At 45.4% G+C, this 21,008-nt stretch overlaps 1 protein-coding gene across 8 annotated transcripts in view; it reads right to left on the reverse strand.

The window, feature by feature from the left end:
* The window catches only part of MAD1 (mitotic checkpoint family protein), a 157,664-nt gene that overhangs the window by 58,297 nt on the left and 78,359 nt on the right, over nucleotides 1-21,008 (reverse strand). For 7 of the 8 annotated variants that reach the window (XR_015185111.1, XR_015185110.1, XR_015185109.1 and 4 more), the window contains exons 9-12: nucleotides 4,416-4,562; nucleotides 3,895-3,972; nucleotides 3,142-3,292; nucleotides 1,667-1,748 (exon numbers count right to left, since the gene is read on the reverse strand). Coding sequence is in view for 3 of the 8 variants with exons in the window: in XM_086488696.1 (XP_086344822.1) it covers nucleotides 1,667-1,748; nucleotides 3,142-3,292; nucleotides 3,895-3,972; nucleotides 4,416-4,562 (458 nt within the window). In the remaining 5 variants the exon portion in view is untranslated. Of the gene's footprint in view, nucleotides 1-1,666; nucleotides 1,757-3,141; nucleotides 3,293-3,894; nucleotides 3,973-4,415; nucleotides 4,563-21,008 lie in introns of all 8 variants that reach the window. The other variant, XR_015185112.1, reaches the window with a different exon arrangement.

Here is a 21,008-nt window from a genome sequence, read left to right on the forward strand (position 1 = left end):
GCACTGGATCTAACCGAGTATATCTCTTTGTTGTGGAGCCTCATTCTTTTTTGCCAATTGGGATTCTTGGACTATGCAATCATACCGGGTTCCTGCGTTTGCAAGCAGTGCAGTGTTTTTAACTCCACTTTTGAGGCATGTAAGGTCATGGTTGGGCCTAGCACCTGCTTCAAGAAAGACGTACAGATGCGGTACCTAGTGGTTTTCTTTCACAGTTTTTTCAATATTTCCTCTCACAGAGATGGTGAGCGGTTTTGTGGCGGGCAATATGTAACAGGCCACAGTGTCACTTTCACAGGACACACAATTAGTACAGTTGGTCTGGTCTGGTTCACACTGGACGGACTCTCTGGGCTGGGCAACGACACGTGGCAGGGATACGACGGTGGTTCTAGTGGACATCGTGGCCAGGTCACCATTACCACTCAGTCTGGAGATAGACTTAGATGGCTGACATTTATGAGCCGTTGGTGGCTCTTTATGGTGAGACATGAGTAGTAGTTGTTGGGTCATAGAGATCATCTTCTATATATATGGTCGAGGGTCATCGTTTGGAGGAGCGAGTCTATACACACAGCACGTCTTCACCATCCCTGCACATCTGAGTCTCGACACCCCCATTGTACCTGTGAGTCTTGGGCTGGAGCTGAGTGTGCTGCCACGCCAGAGTCTGTATCGGTCCTTTGAGATAGTCCAGTCATATGTTCTCGTCAGCTGTTGTGTCTCTGTGAGCTCAGTTGTTATCTATTGTTCCTTTGTTTTCAGTCTGTTTTGAGTGAGATTGTCATGCACATTGCACTGAGGAGCACCCACTGTATAGAGCACGACACACGACACACTATCCGCACTACAGCTTGTACAATCCATTTATGCAGGGAGGTTCCAAAATTAGAAAACCTAATATAATGAACTCGTCAAGACATGAAGGTCCTACGAACAAACTCACAAAATTGCTAGTACTAATCCTCCTAGGATTCTAGACACTCCTATCCTTAGAAAAATTGGCTCTAGAAATCGATGAAGCATGTCCACGTGGCACACAGAGCCATCCGTATGTGATAGGCTATCCCTACCGAGCCAGTCGGCTCGTCGAAAAAGCATTGCCAAGAGATCTCCAAGCTACTGAGGAGTGTCATGTCTCCTGAGCCGGTGGTGGGGTATGAGACGGGCCAAACCATTAGAGGTCTTACCAATTCCTGCTGGTTAAAAGTTTGCTGCTCAATCTTGCTGCTGATAACAACAAACATGGTGGCTGCTGAGAAGAAGAATCTTGGGTGCCTCACCAGGATTTCTGACTCCAAGGTAGCTCCCAGTTTAGAGGAAATGTAATCTAAAAACTAAGGACAATTATGACGAGGAAGTGGAAGAGGTTGGTGTCAAGGACATAGGGCCACGCAACTTGTTGGATACATGGCCTACCTCATTGCCTTGAGAGCATGCATCCCCAAGGTCTTGAATGGCTATGGGGACAGAAGTGCTCGAGACAATCAAAGCATGCTGCACATTCTTCCAGCACTTATACCTACACTGTAAGTGTGGTCATGTTCTCTCAAATTACTTGAAAATCATTAGTAAAAAACTAGATGGATTCCATCAAGAATATTAAGAACACAGATTAAAAACACAAAGAACTACAGGATTCCTTGAAGAACATTAGAATTATTACCTAGCCTCTCGCTTCTCAAGGGAACTGACTTGGTCTCGTAAAACTGACAATTCAGCATTTCTCGATGCTGCATTTCGTGATGCTGTTACTCTCCAAACAAAAACAAAAGAAAAACAAAAAGTAAGAGCGATTTCTCCTGAGACAAAGGTGCGTGAAAAATAAGCACATCCAACCTCTGTATAGAGATCCTAGTGTTGGGATGCTCAAAAATAAAGTTTTACCTAGGCGTTTAATGGTTTCAAACATTATCTTTAATCTACCAAAATCAAAGTATATGCCTAGTTCCCCTGTTTCAATAATGACCAGATTGTCTTAAAGTTATGCATGAAAAAGAAAACCTCAGCAAGACCAACCACAACCCCCCCCCCCCAACCCCCAAAAAAAAAAAGACAAAAAACACCCCCTGCCCCCAAAAATGTCCCAAACAAAAAAACCTATCCCAAAGGAAAGTGCCCCCAAAGATTCCCCCTTCTACTGCTTATGCCTGTGCTCCAATGTCGTATTCTGCTCCCCACAGCCAGCCCCTCCCAAATGTGCTGCCGCACCCGCCTCTTTTGCTATCTACATTCTTTTGGTGGGCATCACAGCCCTCATTTCTCCTGGGGACTCAAATGGAACTTATCAAGAATCACAACCTGCAAGCTTATGAGCGACTTTGGGAATCAGCCCTTTCCCTTCTTCTGCAGGTTTTATCATGGGGACTTCAGGTACAGCTTTGTAGATTCAAGGTTCCACTTCAAGAGTCATGGATCACTGCTGGACGGACAGCAAAACATTGTCATTTGAAGTGGTGTTGCACAATATGTCACAGTTGAGGAAGCACTCCAAAGTTGAATGCCATTACAGTTCGTGAAATCAGCAACCATGGCAAATATAGGCAAAAAGAGGACGCAAGGCTGCAGCCCAATTGTGTTCATGCAGTTGTAAGATCAGACATGGCGGGAGGCAGGACCTCAAGGTGGGTGTTCTTCAGTGGTTCAGTTGTGCTTTGAGCTACAGAAATGAAAACCGTGCAGGCAGAAGACGAGATTGATGGTGGCAGCGTGCCATTAAGCAGCAGCGCTAAAAGGAGAGAGACTGCACTGTTGGCGATAGTGCACAATAGAGGGCAGAAATGAGCTGGAGGTTGATCGTCAAAGCAACAGTAGACTTGAAGAAGGAACCTCTTTTTGGTGGAGACAAGCGGGATTATCCACCTTGTAGTATGACAAAGGTTATTTTGGCTATTCCCCTGCCCAACCCTGAGAAATAGATAATTAAGCGGGTTGTTTGTGTGCAACAATGCTTGACACCCCCTTGCTGTTTGTGCCACTCTTACAAAAGGGTTCACATTTTTCTTTCATAACTAAACGAAGAAACCTACACACAAGTTGTGACTGCTCATACTGTTAAAAGAACGAAGGGAAGTGATAATTTCAATGGCACCTTAAAATATTTTCATCTTGGTAGCCTTTGAGCTGCATTCAAATTTATACCTGAGCTAAATGTCTCTTCTTCTAGGGCCTTGATTTTTTCCTGCAGCCTCTGAATCTCTGCCAGCAGCACTTTCTTTTCCGAATTGGCATCCAAGTTCTCCACCATATGTACAACTTTGGTGCAAGAAGGATCATAATCCCCACGCCCCAACTGCACAACCGTCAAAGGACCCAAGTTCAAAACAAAGACTGGCTTTTCACGGCATGCTTGGGATAAAAGGGCACAAACCAGGAGAGCAAAAAACATGGCTGACATTCTTAGATTGGCTTTACACAAAGACAAAGGAGATCATACAGGTCAGGAAGTATGCATTTGGCAATGAGCACGATAAGCAATTGAACCAATAATGCTACAAAACATGATTCTTGCGTGAGGTCATTAAAAATTTGGAATGCAGACGGTGATGTGCAGGGGGACATTGGGTGCAGCAAGGTAACAGGTTGCAATAAGGTTTAAACAATGAATTATCATTCCCAGAATAGCATGCAGCTTCAATACAGACTACACAAAGAAGCTTCCAACTAACAGAATGATCAATGGCATGAGTAAAGATTTTGTATCTATTTATAATTTCACGGTCACTACAGTTAATTGATCATTAAGTACCCATGCAGTAGTTGCAAAGCAAGATAATATATCATTCGGCAGGTCCTCAATGGCCATCTTACCCTCTGTTATGACTTGAGACATTTGACTAGCAAGGCACAAATATGAATTTGAAACCTATTTGGGATATGGAAAGAAAGCCGCACCTTCAACTCTGCACTCGCAAGTTCAGTTCGTAAGAGATCCCCTTCTCTTTGAATATCTTGAAGCAAAGCCTCCAACACCTGTTTAGAATGTTAATGATAGCACCCAAAACTCTCAACCGGAGATCTCGGACCACGTATTAGACAGATTATATCTACCAATGCTGATATACATTGCCGTAAGATTCAATGAATGCACCAAAATACCTCCAAAAAAAAGTGCATGTCACTGCTTCATAAGACTGCATTTCAATCAAGGTTTTGCCACTATTTTTATTACCTCCAAAGATTCAAGGTCAACTCATTTAAAGCTTCAAAGACGAGGATCTACATCTATCCTCATGAAAATGAATCATGTGCATGTGATGCTTTTGACTATGTCTATTTCCCACTCATCATAGAACTCAAGCACAAAGAAAGGCTTTGGATACCCCAGAAACCTGCTTGACATGTAGTAGAAAAGCAAAGACCTCAAAGCAATCAGCTTCACAAAGACAATTAGGCTAGTGTTGAAATAACAATACCTGAATACGCTCCTCCTTTGTTCTTCCTCGTGAATCTGATGACTGAATCACTTCATTAGATTTTTGGGACATGAATAATGCCTCTTCTTCATCATAAGATGACAGAACTGATTTTAGACCTCTAACTTCTTTCTTCAGTAGTTCAATCTGAAAAGGTACACTAATGATAAATCAGCAAAAATGTCACAAAATATAATTTCTTTTTGTTGTCCAATGGCACCATATTTTTGTTTGAAGAATTAGCTGCACATAGTCAAGGCCATCAAAGCATTGGAACATAGGGAATGGGTCTACCTTTCATTTGTTCATGGAGAAACTCAGTCTAGTCTCTCATGCATCCCTCTCAATATTGTCAAGATTCTAAAGTTGGAATTTATAAGGAGCCGTGTTACAGATTTTCCTATACATACCTAGGAACTCTCTACCTGGGATAGTGGTCAGACTGATCACTCAGCTGCTGTTCGCACTACTCTCTCATACGCACTCATCCTGTAACTATCCTCTACAAGGCCATGATTCCCCATATGAACTCTATCGGGACTCCCAGCTCCTGCAGACTGTGCATCAATCTGCCCCTCGAAACTATATCAAAAGCTTTGCAGAAATCCATAAAGCCACAATAAATCCTCTTCCCATGAAATCTGCTCTCCTCAAAAATAGCTTGTAGTGTGAGAATGTGATCTAGGGTAGAGAAACCCTCCTAAAACCAGCTTGGCTTGGCGCTCGGATGCCCTCTCTTTCAGGGAAACCCTCACACATAGCTCTATTAAACATCAATGCAAGAGGATCAGTCAAAAGATCCTTCGCATGTATAAAATGCTCAACTACCAAGCCATCATGGTCATATGCTCTCCCAATCTTCATCCTATTAATAGCCTTGTTTACCATCCCCACAGTAAAGAAAGCAGAAGTGAGTGGTCATGCGTCTGGTGGATCTAGCAATAACTGCTGGTCCGGGCCATGTAGAGAGAAGTAGCATACTCACCCCGTATGCTACTATAATAGCTGGTGTGGGGAAGTGCTCAGTTGGGCAAAGTATCTGCCCTCCTAAGTTGGATGCCAACAAAAATCGTATTTGTATTTTGTGGGACACTGACATTCCTATACCAGCAGGCATTTCGGTTCATTCGGGGGATATAGTGGTTGGAAAGCGCCCATTCAAGCTCAAATGGGGTAAGTTTTGCAAATTCTTGGTTTCGTTATGGCAAATTTGGTCATATGCACTTCAAATGTTCGAAACCAAATCTGCAACCACCTCCTTCAGCTGTCCCTTACGCTCCGTCTCCACAACCTCCGAAATCTTCTGCCGAGCCACTGATCAAAGGTCCATCAGTTTCCACCACCAATGGCTAGGACGACAAAAGGCAAAGGAAAGCAAGCACAATTGCAGCCGCTTCCTACTTCTCCGAATGCTGATGATAAAGACAAAGAACAGGTTGCAGCTTCTCAGACTTGGCTGGTGCCGAAGAAAACCGTTAAAGCCCGCACTTTGACATCTTCTCGTAACTATGTGCTTCCATGGAAGAACGTCCCTCAGAAAAAACTCCCTTGTAATGATAACACTTCTTTGGTTGAGGCTTGGGATAAAGTTGTTCCTTCCTACAAAGAAGTAGTTACAAGGGAAGCCTCTTCATCGCAAGGTGTCCATGTCTTGAGCACTCCTAGTCAAGGTTATGCTACACCACCTCATGTGCCCACTCCAGATGAGGTTGTGCCAATGGGCACAAATGCTTGAGTCTCTTTTTCTTGTTTCCTCGCCCACTCTATTTATTGTACAAAATGCATAGTTCTTTGAATTGCATCTCATATAATGTGCAAGGGTTATGTAACCACGACAAGTGACGACTCACTTTGCACTATGTACATACATGTAAGGCGGACATAGTTGTTCTTCAAGAGCATACCCAGCACCATTTTGCCGGACAAACTTCCTAGTTTGCAGGTTTTTGGATAGCTTATGCAAGATCAGCTAGTTTTTATGGAGTGCTTATGCTCGTTCAGCATGAGCTCTTCCCGACTGTAGTCTCTAATGACCCAAATGAGAGATGGATGGTTGTCCAATGTATTGTTAATGGGGAAGTATTTGAATTTAGGGGATTGTATGCATACACAGTGTCTATTGATCGAGCACAGCTACGGAGTGCCGTCTCCTCGTATTCTTGGCGTTCCAATGCATTTCTCCGTGGGGATTTTAATAATGCTCCGAATATCGCAGACAATACTACTCGGCACTCTCACATGCTTCATGTGGAACGTCAATCATGGGTTCATTTTATGTTGACTTGTCATGGTTCGGATTTATGGTCTCTTCTGAATGCGGATGAACCCAGAATCACATTTAAACATAATGCTCAATCTATGTATCGCGCTCACCTAGATCGCTGGTATCTTTTCAATATGCAGCAATATGATGATTTCGTATGTGACATGAGGATTGATTATACCCTGTGCCTCTCACATCATGCTCCCATTTGTTTGAAATTGCGCTTTGGATCCTTTTCTGCTAATGCCTCCCTTCCCAGGAAGCGTCTTTTGCATGTCAATAATGCTTATCTCAAGCATGACCTTTTCCGCTATATGATTGGGGATATCAATCCGCCTTTAACTTCTCAAATGCATCTTGATATGGATAAAGCCTAGTTTCACTTTGTTATGCGCGTTCAATGTGTTGTCCAGGATTATGGTAGGTTTTATTTGTCACAATTGTGAGACCAAGTTAAGCAGGCAAAAGATACCTGTCAAAGGTTGATGCACTTGACCAACACTTCCTCTTACTAAGACTTAGTTGACTGAGTTGCTTTTTGCCCACACTATGTTACGTCATAATGATGAGAGAAAATTGGCCAAGTGGCAAACTCGCGCTCCCCTACTGGCATTTACTGATAAAGGTTGTGCTTCGAAACAATTCTTCTAGCACTTGCATCATCCTCGGTAGTCTCAAGCTATCAAGAGAATTAAACTTCCATCCGGAGAGTGGACCTCTTCCTTACCAAAGTTGGCACAGTCTCTGCACTCGCATTATGGCAAGCTCTTTCGAGCTCCCTTACCTCCCACACGAGAAGCTTGCCAGGCGCGTCAATTGTTCCTACCGCATGTTACTCCCATTCTTTCACCACAACACGCTCAAGACTTGGAAGCCACTCTCACTGAGACGGAATTGTATGCCACCTTGCTTGATTGGGTCGTTGGAAAGCTTCCGAATGGATGGTCTTACTGTGGAATTTTTCTTGTCGTTTTGGGATGACCTAAAGGTGCCCGTGTTATTCATGATGAATACGGCCTAGAACAGCAAGCATTCCCTGTGTCCTTGAGGAGGTTGTTGAGGCAATGCGCCATGCAAAATCTGACATGGATAGTGGGATACATGCCCTCACTAATAGCCCCTGCTGCCCTATTTGACGGCTCTCCATCTGCAACCATACAAAGGACATTCTCCGAGCCAATGATCTCTATGGTGCTTGTCCACTCCGCAACAAGCATCTCCGCGGCCTTGCCAGTGTCGGATGCATCATGTGACTCCACAAAGTACATCTCTCCCCGAGAATAGGCCACCATTCCATGGATGGACCGATTGCGGGTTTCGCCCCATCCATCTATGAGGAGAGAGACGCCATTGGTCTCCCACAAATCCTTCATTGATTGGACCATTTGCTCCATGGCAAGCTTCAAGGAGGGTGGTGCGAAGCCTCTCCGATGAAGGTGGCACATAAGAGGGGCCGCATTCCCTAATTTTGTAACCATGGTTCGAAAGTATGGAGACCACATCGGGGGCTTCCATTGCGCATCGCCAAAGCACCCTCAACGAAAATTGGAATCCTAAATTGAGGGAAGAAGTGGATATGTCGGTTGCCCGATTCTTCTTTCACGACCACATTGCCTTCCATGCTTCGCAGTGAGTGTGCATTGTGACTTATGCAATCTCTTATTTTGTATTTCATTGTGAGGTCTCCATACTAACACAACATGCTCTTTTTTGTCTTGATAGGGGATCAACAGCAACAAAACGACCTTTCTTGGCCGCTTTGGCGGCCTCATACACCACGAGCTTCTCAAGAAGCTCGATCGTCTTCAAGGGTTTAATGTGTGGGTAAAACTTTACCTCGTGGCGGGTTCATGAAGAAGGTGGGCTCGCATTTTGTTTGCACCACCCACTCTTTTGTACGGACATAGCTTGCATGTCCATGGTCTTCAACCACCACGTTGACCACACTCGGTAGAGTCGACTTCATCCCACCATGACCATGTTTGCATGGCGGGCCTCCTTCAAGAAGAGCCGGCTTGAGAAGAGGAGTTAGCTTGAGATGACATGATGGTGGAGAGTGTAGAGGAGAGGTTACTTGTGAGGATGAACTTGAAGTCTTGAAAGTAGAGAGGAGAGGTAGATCGTACGCCGTAGAGCCTTGGCCCTTGAGACTCAAAAGAGTAGATGAGAGCTTGAGAGAGTAGAGGAACGAGCGAGTAGGTGGAGAGCTTGAGGCTTGAGCCTTGAGGATAGAGGTGATGGTAGAGAGGAGACTCGAGGGTAGAGGAGAGGGTAGACCATAGAGGTGAAGGTAGAGAGGAGAGGGTAGATCGACCAGCAACGACCTACGGCGTAGAGCAATTGGCTTGAAACTTAAAAGTTCAGGTGGAGAGCTTGAGAAATAAAGACCCATAGGGTGGCTTTTATAGGCTTGAAAGCTTCCAACTTAAAAAATATAGTTGTTGAATGCAAACTAGCCGTTAGAAACGGTCAGTTTTTTTAAATTTTAAAAAATGTTGACCGTTGACTTGCCGTCTCCGAGAAGTTTAGGCTGTGTCCCCAGCTAGCATCCCTTCTGCCGTCCGTCCCAACACGTCCCCACCCGTCACCGTCCTAGAATCGGGCGTCCCACCTCTCTAGCAGCCGTCCCCTCCGTCCCCTGTAGCTATGATGTCTGAGTAACAAAAATAAGAAGATACTGAGAAAAGGTGTACTATAGAATCCTAAACTGCTAGATGTGAGCTAAGCAGCTAGCTGGAACTGTGTAGGATATGAGTAGGGAGGTGAAAGTAGTGAATAAGGGCAAATACAGCACAATGTTAGAGCTGATACAAAGGTTGGTACAAAATGAGCAGGCTATACAATCCTCAAAACAGGTAAATCACAGGAGATCCATCATCAATCACTGGTGGATCTCATCAATCTCCTCCATGCTCAGTAGTCTAACCGAGCGTCGTGCATGTCGAGCCAAAGTGATCCAAATCCTATGATGCAGCCTCCATCGATGTTGTGTTTACAAAGGTTGGTACAAGATGAGCAGGCTATACAATCATCAAAACAAGTAAATCACAGGAGACTTATCATCAATCGCTGGCGGATCTCATCAATCTCCTCCATGCTCAGTAGTCCTCTTATCCATGGCGATCTCCTCCCTCCTTGCAATCACTGAGCCAAGGGCTCTGATACCATGTCGAAGTCAACAATACGGAAACGTAGAGCAATGAGGAGGCATACACGCGAGAGAGAGAGAGAGAGAGAGAGAGAGAGAGAGAGAGAGAGAGAGAGAGAGGGAGAGAGAGTTGAACCAACCAACTGGGCAATAAATTAGTGATTATATAATAGGGGCAATGTGGTGCTTATATACTAGCTTGGGGACCCTTAAGTTACCCCTTAGTAAATTGCCCTACCTAACATTTGAAAAATAAGTAAAAGAAATGCCTAAAGCCAAAATAAATATTCGGATCAGCTTAGAGAGATGGATATATCGGAGATGGGGCTTGGCAGACACTCATAGGATAGAGAGCACACAGAGTATGGGAGATATCTCATAGAGATGGCGACTACGCATGGTCTGGCCATACTTAATGGTCTAGAGATTTTTCCTTCATCTGGGGGATTCACATGCTTTCCACACAGACATGGGGCCAGTACAGTAGACTATGTCATGACTTCACCAAGCTTCATCTCTAATATTCAGGATTTCAGTGTGGGACATACAGGCGGTGGTCCCCTCTTTGGAATTCTCTTAGAGGTTCCTGTGTTTGGTGGATGTATCTGAGGTCCTTCATTGACCAAATATCCACTCATCTCTAATTTGGTTCGCGGATTTGTGCTTTCTACAGCTCTATATTCTCGTCCATACTTGTCAACAAATAAAGATGTCCATTGTTGGTCGACCTCGTATATATAGACATATAAGAGCTTGTACTCTTTCAGCTCATCTGGGTAAGGCTCTAAGCAACTGTAAAGGTTGAATTGATTTCCATTAATATACCTATATAGTCCTTCACTTTCATGGTTATACGTCCAAACTCTCTCCACAAAACTGGTCTTTATGTACTGTAGGTTTGGAAGATCTATTCTCGGCGAGTGCTCATCTATCCCTGCAATCCATGTGCTTGTATAAGCTGAGTCTGAGTCTGAGTCTGATGTAGACATGACTTCTAGGCTTAACAGATCTAGCTTGCTGTAGTAATACCTCTCTCTATGTGTTCAAGTGTTTTGGTCAAGGAAAATCCAAAACTATGTCCAAAATCGTGAGCGTTTTCTCACAATTCTCTCAAATTGTGGGTTTTAGACACCCCTGACTTCCGGTTGCATTTTGGTCAATTTACTCTAAGATTTGTAGTGCTGCTCTCAAGCTACATTTTGATTAAAAAAAAATTGGAATCAGAGTCCGTATGTGAAAGTTATGACCAAAATAGTGAGATGTAATTTGGAAAGTTTCTGTATCTGATGTTTTTGCAAGTGGTCAGTTTGAGCCCAAAATTCATGTGTGCACTTCTTAGGCAATGATAAACCCAGTGGTATACTTGGTTTCAAAAATTTTCTCAAAATTTTTTCCTCAGTTGTCTATCGCGATAGACTCACCAAGTACCCCTTGCAAATGTCCAAGTGCACTCAAACTTTGTGTACAGGGTATAATGGGCCTTCTGGGTATTCAAACCAGGGAAGGAAGGGCTGATAGTGTGCATGGTGATAGTGTTCATGGTAGCAGCTCAAAGGCACAATTCATGTGGTTCTACAATGATAGTGTGGATCACACATGGAAGACCTGTAACACAATCATTCAATGCCCTGCTAGAGTTTGCAATATATGGCCACTGAAAAAGGAAAGAAACATGACTTTTTCAAGGTTGCAAGAATTGAAAAGATGAGGCTACATGGTAAAGAAGGCTGCAGTTAAGGAAACTAACAATGTATGTTATTGGCCAAGAGTGTCAATTCAAGCATCCAAGAGAATTGAATCGGAGGTTACCATGGAAGCCCGAATTGTGCAAGACAAGCATGCATGAGAAATTCATGGTGGAAACATCTTCTTCACAAGTTTGGGGCGAGAGGTGTGAAGTTCATATTACAAGAAGCTCAATGTGTAATGTGGAGACTTTGCAAAACGATTGGCACAAGGAAAACTGTACATGGCCTACAAGCATATTTACTTCATCTTCCTTTGCTACTTTGGTTTGAATTTAAACCACAATATGGTTATCCATTAGAGCAAGCTAACAAATGAGGATCTGATACGTGTATTCAACTATCATTGTATGGCATAAAAAAGGAGTGTAATTGATTTGTATCAAACAAAACTCTTAGCCTTGCCATGTAATTGTGTCGCACGAATTGTAACTGTTCATTTGATATTGTAATTCTTTTTTGAGAAATCCAGTATATGATGGTGCCTTGAGTTTTGTTATTGTTTTGCTACATTGGAGAGGGGGAATTGGGGAACATGCCTGGCACAAACACAAGGGCCTCTCTGTAGCTCAGGGTATTCACAGCAACCCTATCCTCTCGAAAAACACCTTCAAACACACAACTCACACTAGCAAACCACCGCCTGCTCGATTGCCATTGCTCACACACTCTACAAAACCACCACACGACGCACACCTATTGCCATGGCCTGTCTCCACCCTTACACACACTCATAACCACTCAATCTCATTCTCTCACACAACACACCGTAGGTCGGGGGGGGCACACACTTCCACACATCCGGCACCGAGGAGAACCATGAAAGCAAGAGAAAGAGAAGGGGGGAGGGGGAAACAACAATAAGGCGAGGCAACAACGACTCAATTGCACTCCACAAAACACCTTTACAAACTCACACTGCCGGGCATCGTGCATGTCGGGCCAAAGTGATCCGAATCCTATGATGCAGCCTCCGTCGATGTTGTGTAGCCCTTCGCAGTCATGGGCGTCTAGATCTCCCTAGTTTGATCGCTCAATCGATCAACGTGCCTTTGGTGTGAGGAGAATGTGAGCTCTGCTATGGTAGCTGCTCCTCCGACTACCCAATGTCCGCTCCAAAGAAGTTTGTCATTTGTCTTTGAGACTGGCTAGCCTCTCCTCTCATCGGGCTCTCTGTGTCTGTGCAGCTAGAGCTAAAACAATCCCTGACATCTCTGGTCCTCATACCCCATGACTCTAGAGAGTGGTCCAAAGCCCTCTCTCAACAGGTAGTGAAAGGAGCCTCGTATCTCATGGTAAATTGGGCAGTGGCATGTGTAGTGCAACTTTGTCTCAGGCTCCATGTGACATAAGGGACATTTCCTTGCCTCTTCACATACTCCACTGTATCTACCAATCTCGATCTGAAGCTGGTGTGAAGACATGCGTATCTGGCCAATAGCACATCGTATCCCATGAGATAGGTAAGTGTGCATGTATCTGGGCCTCGTCATAAAACCATCCTCAGTAAGCTAGAGAAGATGCTCTCTATAGAAATCCATCTTCGTGCCCAGCTCATGTGCCGACTGTATCCAAGCCCTCCTAGTATCTAGCTGAGTGAGGTCCTCGCAGATGAGCATGGTGATCTCGAATTGTGTAAGAGTCAGAGAGGGTGCATCCAATGAGTTCTGCAAGGGGGGAAATTTGTCCATGTTACCCATGTACCTGAAACCATGATGTCATCTCCCAATACCACCATGATGTATCTTGCATAGCTAACTGTCAAGAGGATTCAAGTGCTAGGTGGACATATCTATCTCTGGGGAGGTCCCATAAGCGGTGTATAAAGAAGATTGATCTGGTGAGCGCCTCAACCACTAGTGGGGGGACAGTTAGCTCTGCTCGAATAATGTCATGTGGTATTGAAGCCTTGGCTCTAATAAGCCGCGAGATCATAGGGACCATAGGCTTCTCCATGTCTCCCCATCCATCAGTGCGACCCAACCTCCCATGATGGTCCCCAATAAGGCCCCCATATCTGAACTCCATAGAGCAACGTGGAAGCCACAAGAGTGTCAAAAAGACAAGCTCTGTCCAAGGCTACTGAAACTGAGTCTGTGGACACATCCTCTCCAATCCACCCAATTCTGCATAGGCTCTGGTCAGACCAGTCTCTGCTTCTCTCCTCAATGAAAAAGCTGGTCCACTACAGACCACCCAAGGTAGGTGTAAGCATTTGTATACTCCACTGTCTTATGGTCGTATGTGAATGCGGGTGCTAATCTCCTGATCCACTGTGGGGTGGTGTAAAACACCATAACCTTGGTTTTTCCAAGGTTGACAGACAGACCACTGTCGTGAACAAACCTATGTGAAGCATCCAAGTGACGTTGCATCCCTTCCGGAGAGTCGGAGATCAACACAATATCATTAGCATATAACAATAGTGGAATCCATGTCCCTGCCAACTGTGCACCTCTATCACCCTCTCTGTCAATATAGTCAGAAACCTCATCCACATACATACCAAATAGAGTAGGAGAGAGCGGGAAGCCCTGGTTCACCCAATAGTGGAGTGAACTAATGTAGATAGCCCCTCTAGAGTGCATGCATGCCCCACTACTGACCTGTATAATGCCATGATCCCCCAAATCAGCTTTATACGTACTCCCATCTCCTGTAGTCTGCGCATCAATCTAGCTCCGAGCACTGTGTCAAATGCTTTGCGTAAGTCCACATAGCTACAATAGATCCATCTCCCATGCGATCTGCCTCCTCAATGCTCTTGAGTGTCAGAATGTGGTCAAGAGTACAAAAACCTCTCTTGAACCCTGTCTGCATGACTGCGCCTATACCCGCCCTCTCTGCCCATCTACTCAGCTGCTGCTGCTCAAGAATGAATGCATACAATCGTGCCAATGAGTGTCCAACCAAGCTCCATAGGGTCTCCTGTCTTGAAGATAGGTACACTAGTAGATAAAATTCGAGTATCAGGCAGGCCCTCACACATGGCACGATTGAATATCACTGCTAGAAGCTCTGCGAGCAGATCCCAGGCATGTATAAAATGCTCAACCACTAACCCATCATGATCATATGCTCTCCCAGTCCTCATCCTATCAATGGCCTTCTTCACCATCTCAACGGTGAAAAAAGCACATATGCGGGTGGACATGGCTCCGGGGGGGGGGGGGGTTTGTTGTCACGTGACGAGTACCACGTGCCAATAGAAAAGAACGGACTTTTAGCACTTCAATAACAACTAAACTGAAAGTGAGAGAGAGAGAAATGAAATGAAATGAAATGTTATATTAACGTCTTCAAAAGGCCAAAATGACCTATGAGACCAATCAGTTACAAAATAGTGAATCTAATACCATGTCTGGGTACAAAAGAACTAGAAAAGAACTAGAAGTGGAACAAAATACTACTACTACTACTACAATCTAAAACTACGTGGGTGTAGCAGCTGATACAATAGGTACCCGGTAAACTGGATGTAACAGTGTGTGAAACAAAGATGGAAGAAATGGTGAGGATCCATCCTCATCTGCACTCTGGATGTCGAGAGAGTATGGCTCGAATCTTCTGTTGTAGTCTCCGTCGATGCTGTGTAGCTCCTCTCCTCAGTCGCGGTTGTCTGTATCTCTATAGCTCCAATGCTCGGTCGATGAGAGTGCCAGTAGTGGTCGAATGAGTGTGGGACGAGCTCTGCAGTGGTGGCTGCTCCTCTGGCTGTCCCATATCTAGTGAAAAGAAATCTGTAATGTGTCTCTGGGACTGCCTCTCTCTAGCTCTCCCCAGTAAAGTGTCTCTATACCTGTGTAACTCAAGTAGATATAGTCCAAGACATCTCTGATCCTCATAACTCATGACCCTAGATAGAGGACCAAAACCCTCTCTGAATAAGCAGTGGAAACGCCCCCGTATCTCATAGAACACTGTGCAATGACATATGTAGTGCAACTCTGTCTCTGGCTCTCTCTGGCATAATCGGCATATCCTGCTGTCTGCTGGTATCCCTCTGAATCTACCAGTCTCAATCTCGAGCTGATGTGAGGATGTGCGTATCTGACCAATGGCACAACACAAACCATGAGACATATGTGTGTCCATGTAGCTGGGTCGAATCACAAACCCATCTCCTGTGAGGTGGAGAAGATGCTCTCTATAGAAAGCCATCTTCGTGCTCAACTCCTGAGGCGGCTCTATCCATGTCCTCCTGGTGTCGAGCTGGATCAGGTCCTGACGAATGAGTCTAGTGATCTCCACCCGTGTAAGAGACAGCGAGGGTGCCTGAAGAGAATACTGGAAAGGGGGCAACCTGTCCATGGTGAAGCCATGCGTCTGAAACCATGAAGTCATCTGTGCATACCAGCATGAAGTGTCCCCCTGTAGAGCTAACTGTCTGGAAGACTCAAGGGCCAATCTAGCATATCTGTCTCTAGTAGTATCCCATAGGCTGTGCACAAAGGACACTGATCTGGTAAGCGCCTCAATCTCCATGGGGGGGGCAGCTAGCTCTGCTCGAATGATCGCGTGAGGTACGGAGGCCTTGGCTCTAATCAATCGGGAGATCGTAGATACCAAGGGCCTCTCCATACGTCTCCAACCATCCTGGCCTACAGAAGGTCCCCATACCTGTACCCCATACATCATAACTGAGGCTACTAAAGTATCAAAGAGCCATAACTTTGTCCGAGGTTCCTGGAACTGAACCTGCGAACACATCCTCTCCAAGCCTCCCAAGGCCGCATAAGCTCTGGTTAGTCTAGTCTTTGCTGCTCTCCCCAAAGAAAACCTCGGCCCAGTGAAGACTATCCCAAGGTAAGTGTATGCATCTGTATACTCCACAATCTCTTGACCATACGTGAAGGTCGGTGCCGATCTCCTGATCCACTGCGGTGTGGTGTTAAACACCATGACCTTGGTTTTACCAAGGTTTACAGACAATCCACTATCCTCTGCAAAACTGTGTAATGCATCCAACTGTCGCTGCATACCCTCTGGTGAGTCAGAGATCAAGACAATATCATCAGCATATAACAACAATGGGATCCACGTCCCTGCCAGCTGGGCACCTCTATCACCCTCTCTGTCAATGTAATCAGACACCTCATCAACATACATACCAAATAGAGTAGGAGACAATGGGCAACCCTGTTTCACCCCGATAGTGGAGTGAACTAAGTCAGATATCCCCTCTGGGGTGCGTACATGTCCCATCACTGATCTGTATAAAGCCATAATCCCCCAAATCAACACTGTGGGCACCCCCATCTCCTACAGTCTGCGCATCAGTCGAGCTCTCGGTACCATGTCAAATGCTTTGCGGAAATCCACAAAGCTACAATAAATCCGTCTCCCATGTGACCTGCCCTCCTCAATGATAGCTCTGAGTGTCAGAATATGGTCAAGAGTGGAGAAACCCCTCCTGAAACCTGCCTGTCCCTTTGCCCGTACACCCTCACCCTCTGCCCAGTTACTCAACTGCTGCTCAATAATGGATGCATACAATCGTGCCAGTGTGTGTCCAACCATAATAGTGCGGTAATTTCCAGGCTCTGTAGGATCACCTGCCTTGAATATAGGCACAATAGTAGACAACCTCCAAGTCTCAGGTAATCCCTCACACATGGCACGATTGAACAACACTGCAAGAACCTCCATCAGCATATCCCTAGCATGTATAAAGTGCTCCGCTACTAGACCGTCATGATCGTACGCCCTCCTGGTCCTCATCCTGTCAATGGCTCTCTTTACCATCTCAGTGGTAAAGAAGGTGCTCGTAGGTGGACATGGCTCTGTAGGATCTGGAAGGGGATCCTGCCCAGGAACCGTATATAACGATGTCGCATACTGGCCCCACACATCAGGAGAAGTAATCACTGGGGGAGGGGAGTGCTCATGGAAGAGTCGCCATGCCTCGCCTGAGTCTCTACTCAAGAACAACTGATACAAGTCTCGCTCCATCTGGGCCAGGTAAGCTCGTTTCTTCTTTCGCACAAGGCGCCGGAAAGCAATCCGCGACTGTCTGTAGGTGATGACTCCTAAATGAAGATCCCTCTGAAGCTGGGCTCTCATCTCTCTGCACTCCTCATCATACCAACTATTCTGGGGCATGCTCCCAGAATGTCGCCTCCGATCCGGTTGAGTGTGTGGGTATGCCTCTGATGCTGCATCATGTAGTGTCTCAGTCAATAAAGTAGTGCACTCCTCTACTGAGAGGCCTGGAGCAACTGTGCATAGACGATCCCAGATCGCCTCTGTATAAACCGAGTCAGTCTCTGGTGTAAATGTATAACGGGTGTGTGACCTGCCTCCTGATTTCTGGGCTGTACTAAACTGAAAAGATACGGACAGTGTCAAGAGAGCATGATCCACTGCTACGCCCACTGGTCTGGCTCCCACTGTGAAATCCTGAATACAAGGAATAAAGCTCGGCTGTGTCATAACATAGTCCACTGTACTGGCCCCATGTCTGTGTGGAAAGCATGTGAAGCCTGCTGCTCCAGGAAACCGCTGTAAGCCATTAAGTATGGCTAGCCCATGTGTAGTCGTCATCTCCGTGAGGTATCTCTCATACTCAGTCTGCTCTCTGTCATGTGAGCATCTGTCAAACCCCAGCTCACCCACATCCAACTCTCTAAGCATCTCATCTGAGGTGTCGTAGAAGACTGTCTGACAGTTGCCCGTTCGAGCATTGAAGTCTCCTAGGAGGATGATATCACCATCCCTAGAAAACTCCCATATATCATCATCTAGAATTGAGAAAGGCGACTGCCCTCTGGATACAGCATATACTGACGTACTGGGGGGGAAGTAACATATAGCAATATATAGAAATCGACCTGTGTCAGCTCTCAGCCTCACCCACATGTATCTAGCCTGATCATCACAGAGAGAGAGAGAGAGAGAGAGAGAGAGAGAGCACGTGACACGGAGTGGAGGATCTCCACCCCAGAGAGTACTAGCTCTAAACCTTGGCGCCCGTTTCGGTATTTTACTTGAACTCAATACAATGTCGGTACTCACGCTCTGCACCTTCTCACCGAAGCGTGCCAGAGAATGAGCCCTTGCACATATTAAAAGGTCCTTGGCCTTGAAAAGCAATTACATGAAAAACAGTCAAACTCGAAAGCATCTTGTCCAAAAGCTGGCGCTAAAAATCAGCCAACGTAAATCACGAAAGAATGAGCCCTTTGCAGTGTGCACATATTTATAGGCCCTTGGCCTTGAAAGCAATTACATGAAAAGCAGTCAAACTCAAAAGCATCTGGTCCAAAGTCTGGCACTAAAATCAGCCAACGTAAATCACAAAAATCTGTACAGGCTGCCACGTCGTCAGACAACGCGTTTTGCAGGTTGTCTGTACAATTGCCACATCATCACCTTCTACGCAAATAGAGTGTGAGTGTGAGTGTGTGTGTGGTCTTGCTTTATTTAATCCCTTTAGGTCACTTGGCTCCCATCGGACGGGGTCCCATAAGTTGGCCGGAACTCCTCTTTAAAAATAGGCCACTCAACAAGACTTTGCAAGTTGGTAAAACTTCTTCTGCTACCTCTAGTATCTACTTCTTCACTTAGGGTTTAGGCTTCTTGGCCAATATCTGCAGGTTGGCTCCGTTCTTCAGTGGCTTGATACATCAGCACTCTCCCCTTCTTGAAAGAGAGTATCGTCCACGATTATAGCATATCTGCAAAACAACTCAAGTTAGCTCAAAAATTTCCTAGGGTCATTCCGAGGGACATTCCGATGGACAATCCGAGGGACAATCAATTTTCTCATTCCAAATCGGAACTCTTGATTTTCTACGTCGTTGGCTTCCCAGAAGAATCTCATCCAATAAGGAGTCTCATTCCATATCAAAATTCTTTATATCCTTGGTTGTTGACTTCCCAACGAAGGATAAGTGCCCTTTCCTTCGAGGTTTCCCCATTGCTTCCATTTTTCTTATTGCCCACTCTCCAAGCTCTTGTATGAGTCGGCTCAGTAACCCCCATCATAGTCATGAGTTCTTTTACCTCTTCGTCCACATTATCTTTGTATTTAAGGCCACAAATTCTCACATGTAAGGCACGTACACGTCTCCTTTGCTCTTCTTCTAGTGTCAAGTTAATAATGGTGGGTGTGGACGTTGTTTCCTTGCCTTTCCCCTTCTTGGCAACCTCGATCCATTTCTCAGCCTCGTCCACTTTCTATTGAGTCTTTGTAATAACATCTACCCAAGAAGTCGTCATTTCGTTGTGTTGCTCCTCGCCCTCTTTGATTGCCCGCACTTGCTCTTTAATCGCTTCAAGTGTGTTTCATGATCGCACCTCTGCAAGAACCTTCTTGAGTGATGCAATCTCCTCATCTTGGGCAGTCACACGACCTTCAAGTATGTTTATCTTGCTTTCATGAGCCAACATCTTTATTGTGCCTAGGAGATTGCGGTTAATCTTGTCGATAGTCTCGCACGTTTCTTCTTTTGATTTTTGAATGGCTTGCTCCAGAGGTCATCCTTGTCAACTTGCTTCTTCATGTTCGAGAACCACAATGGAAGAGGGAGAGGTAGAGGAATCCAAACCAGCCCAAGAAGGGGACCTGAAAGAATCCCACCACGCTCAAGCATCACACAAAGGCTGTCGTGCATGATAGGCAGCAAGACATGCAACAGATACCTGATGACGATCGAACAAGCTGAAAAGGAGGAGAGGGTGGGCTGTTGAAGATGTAGGGAGAGAGATGAAAAGAGCAGGTCAGTACGCAACAAAGGACGGTTTTCTACTACGGATTAGGGTTTGTAGAGAGAGAGAGCCAAACCCATGATGTGGGTGTACATCCTTGTGTGTGTGTGTGTGTTACAAAAAGAGAGAGAGAGAGAGAGAGTGTGTGTGTGTGTGTGTGTGTGTGTGTGTGTATTTGTGGAAAACTCATGATCTGAAAAAAGGATTACGCTTGATGTCGATGGAGAAGCTTTGCACTCCTAAACGTCTTGGTGGACTTAATATCTTGGATTTGCGCAAACATGTTCTTGCGAGGAAAGCTATGTTGTTGCCTACTCTTGTGCAACAAATTCAGCCTTGGACTCTGATGTATTCGTTCCTCTGTCAGCATGTTGTTACTTCTGCTTTTGGCCATTGGCAACCCTCTATCTGGGAGGTGGTTTTTGGCAAGATGGAAGGGCACATTCCTGGATGTCCTCTTGCTTCCACTTTAGTATCTGCCTGGAAAGAGGTTACGATGCATTTATCGTGGAATCCTCGGCAGGAAGGTGATTCGATTCGTTTGGAAAGTCTCCATTGGAGCCGGGCATTCTCTCTTACTTTGGTCGACCGCTCCCCTCGTCAGGCTTACTTTCTCTCTGGACATGGCATTTGTGTGGTTGAGGGTGTGGTCGATGAGGCCGGATTTTGAGTTTCCCTTTGCTACTCGCCGTTTTGGATTGGGCATGCAACCGTCAGTTTTGGAGAGA

This window comes from Adiantum capillus-veneris, chromosome 18, assembly GCF_014529385.1.
Source record: "Adiantum capillus-veneris isolate H3 chromosome 18, ASM1452938v2, whole genome shotgun sequence".
Lineage (NCBI taxonomy): Eukaryota > Viridiplantae > Streptophyta > Polypodiopsida > Polypodiales > Pteridaceae > Adiantum > Adiantum capillus-veneris.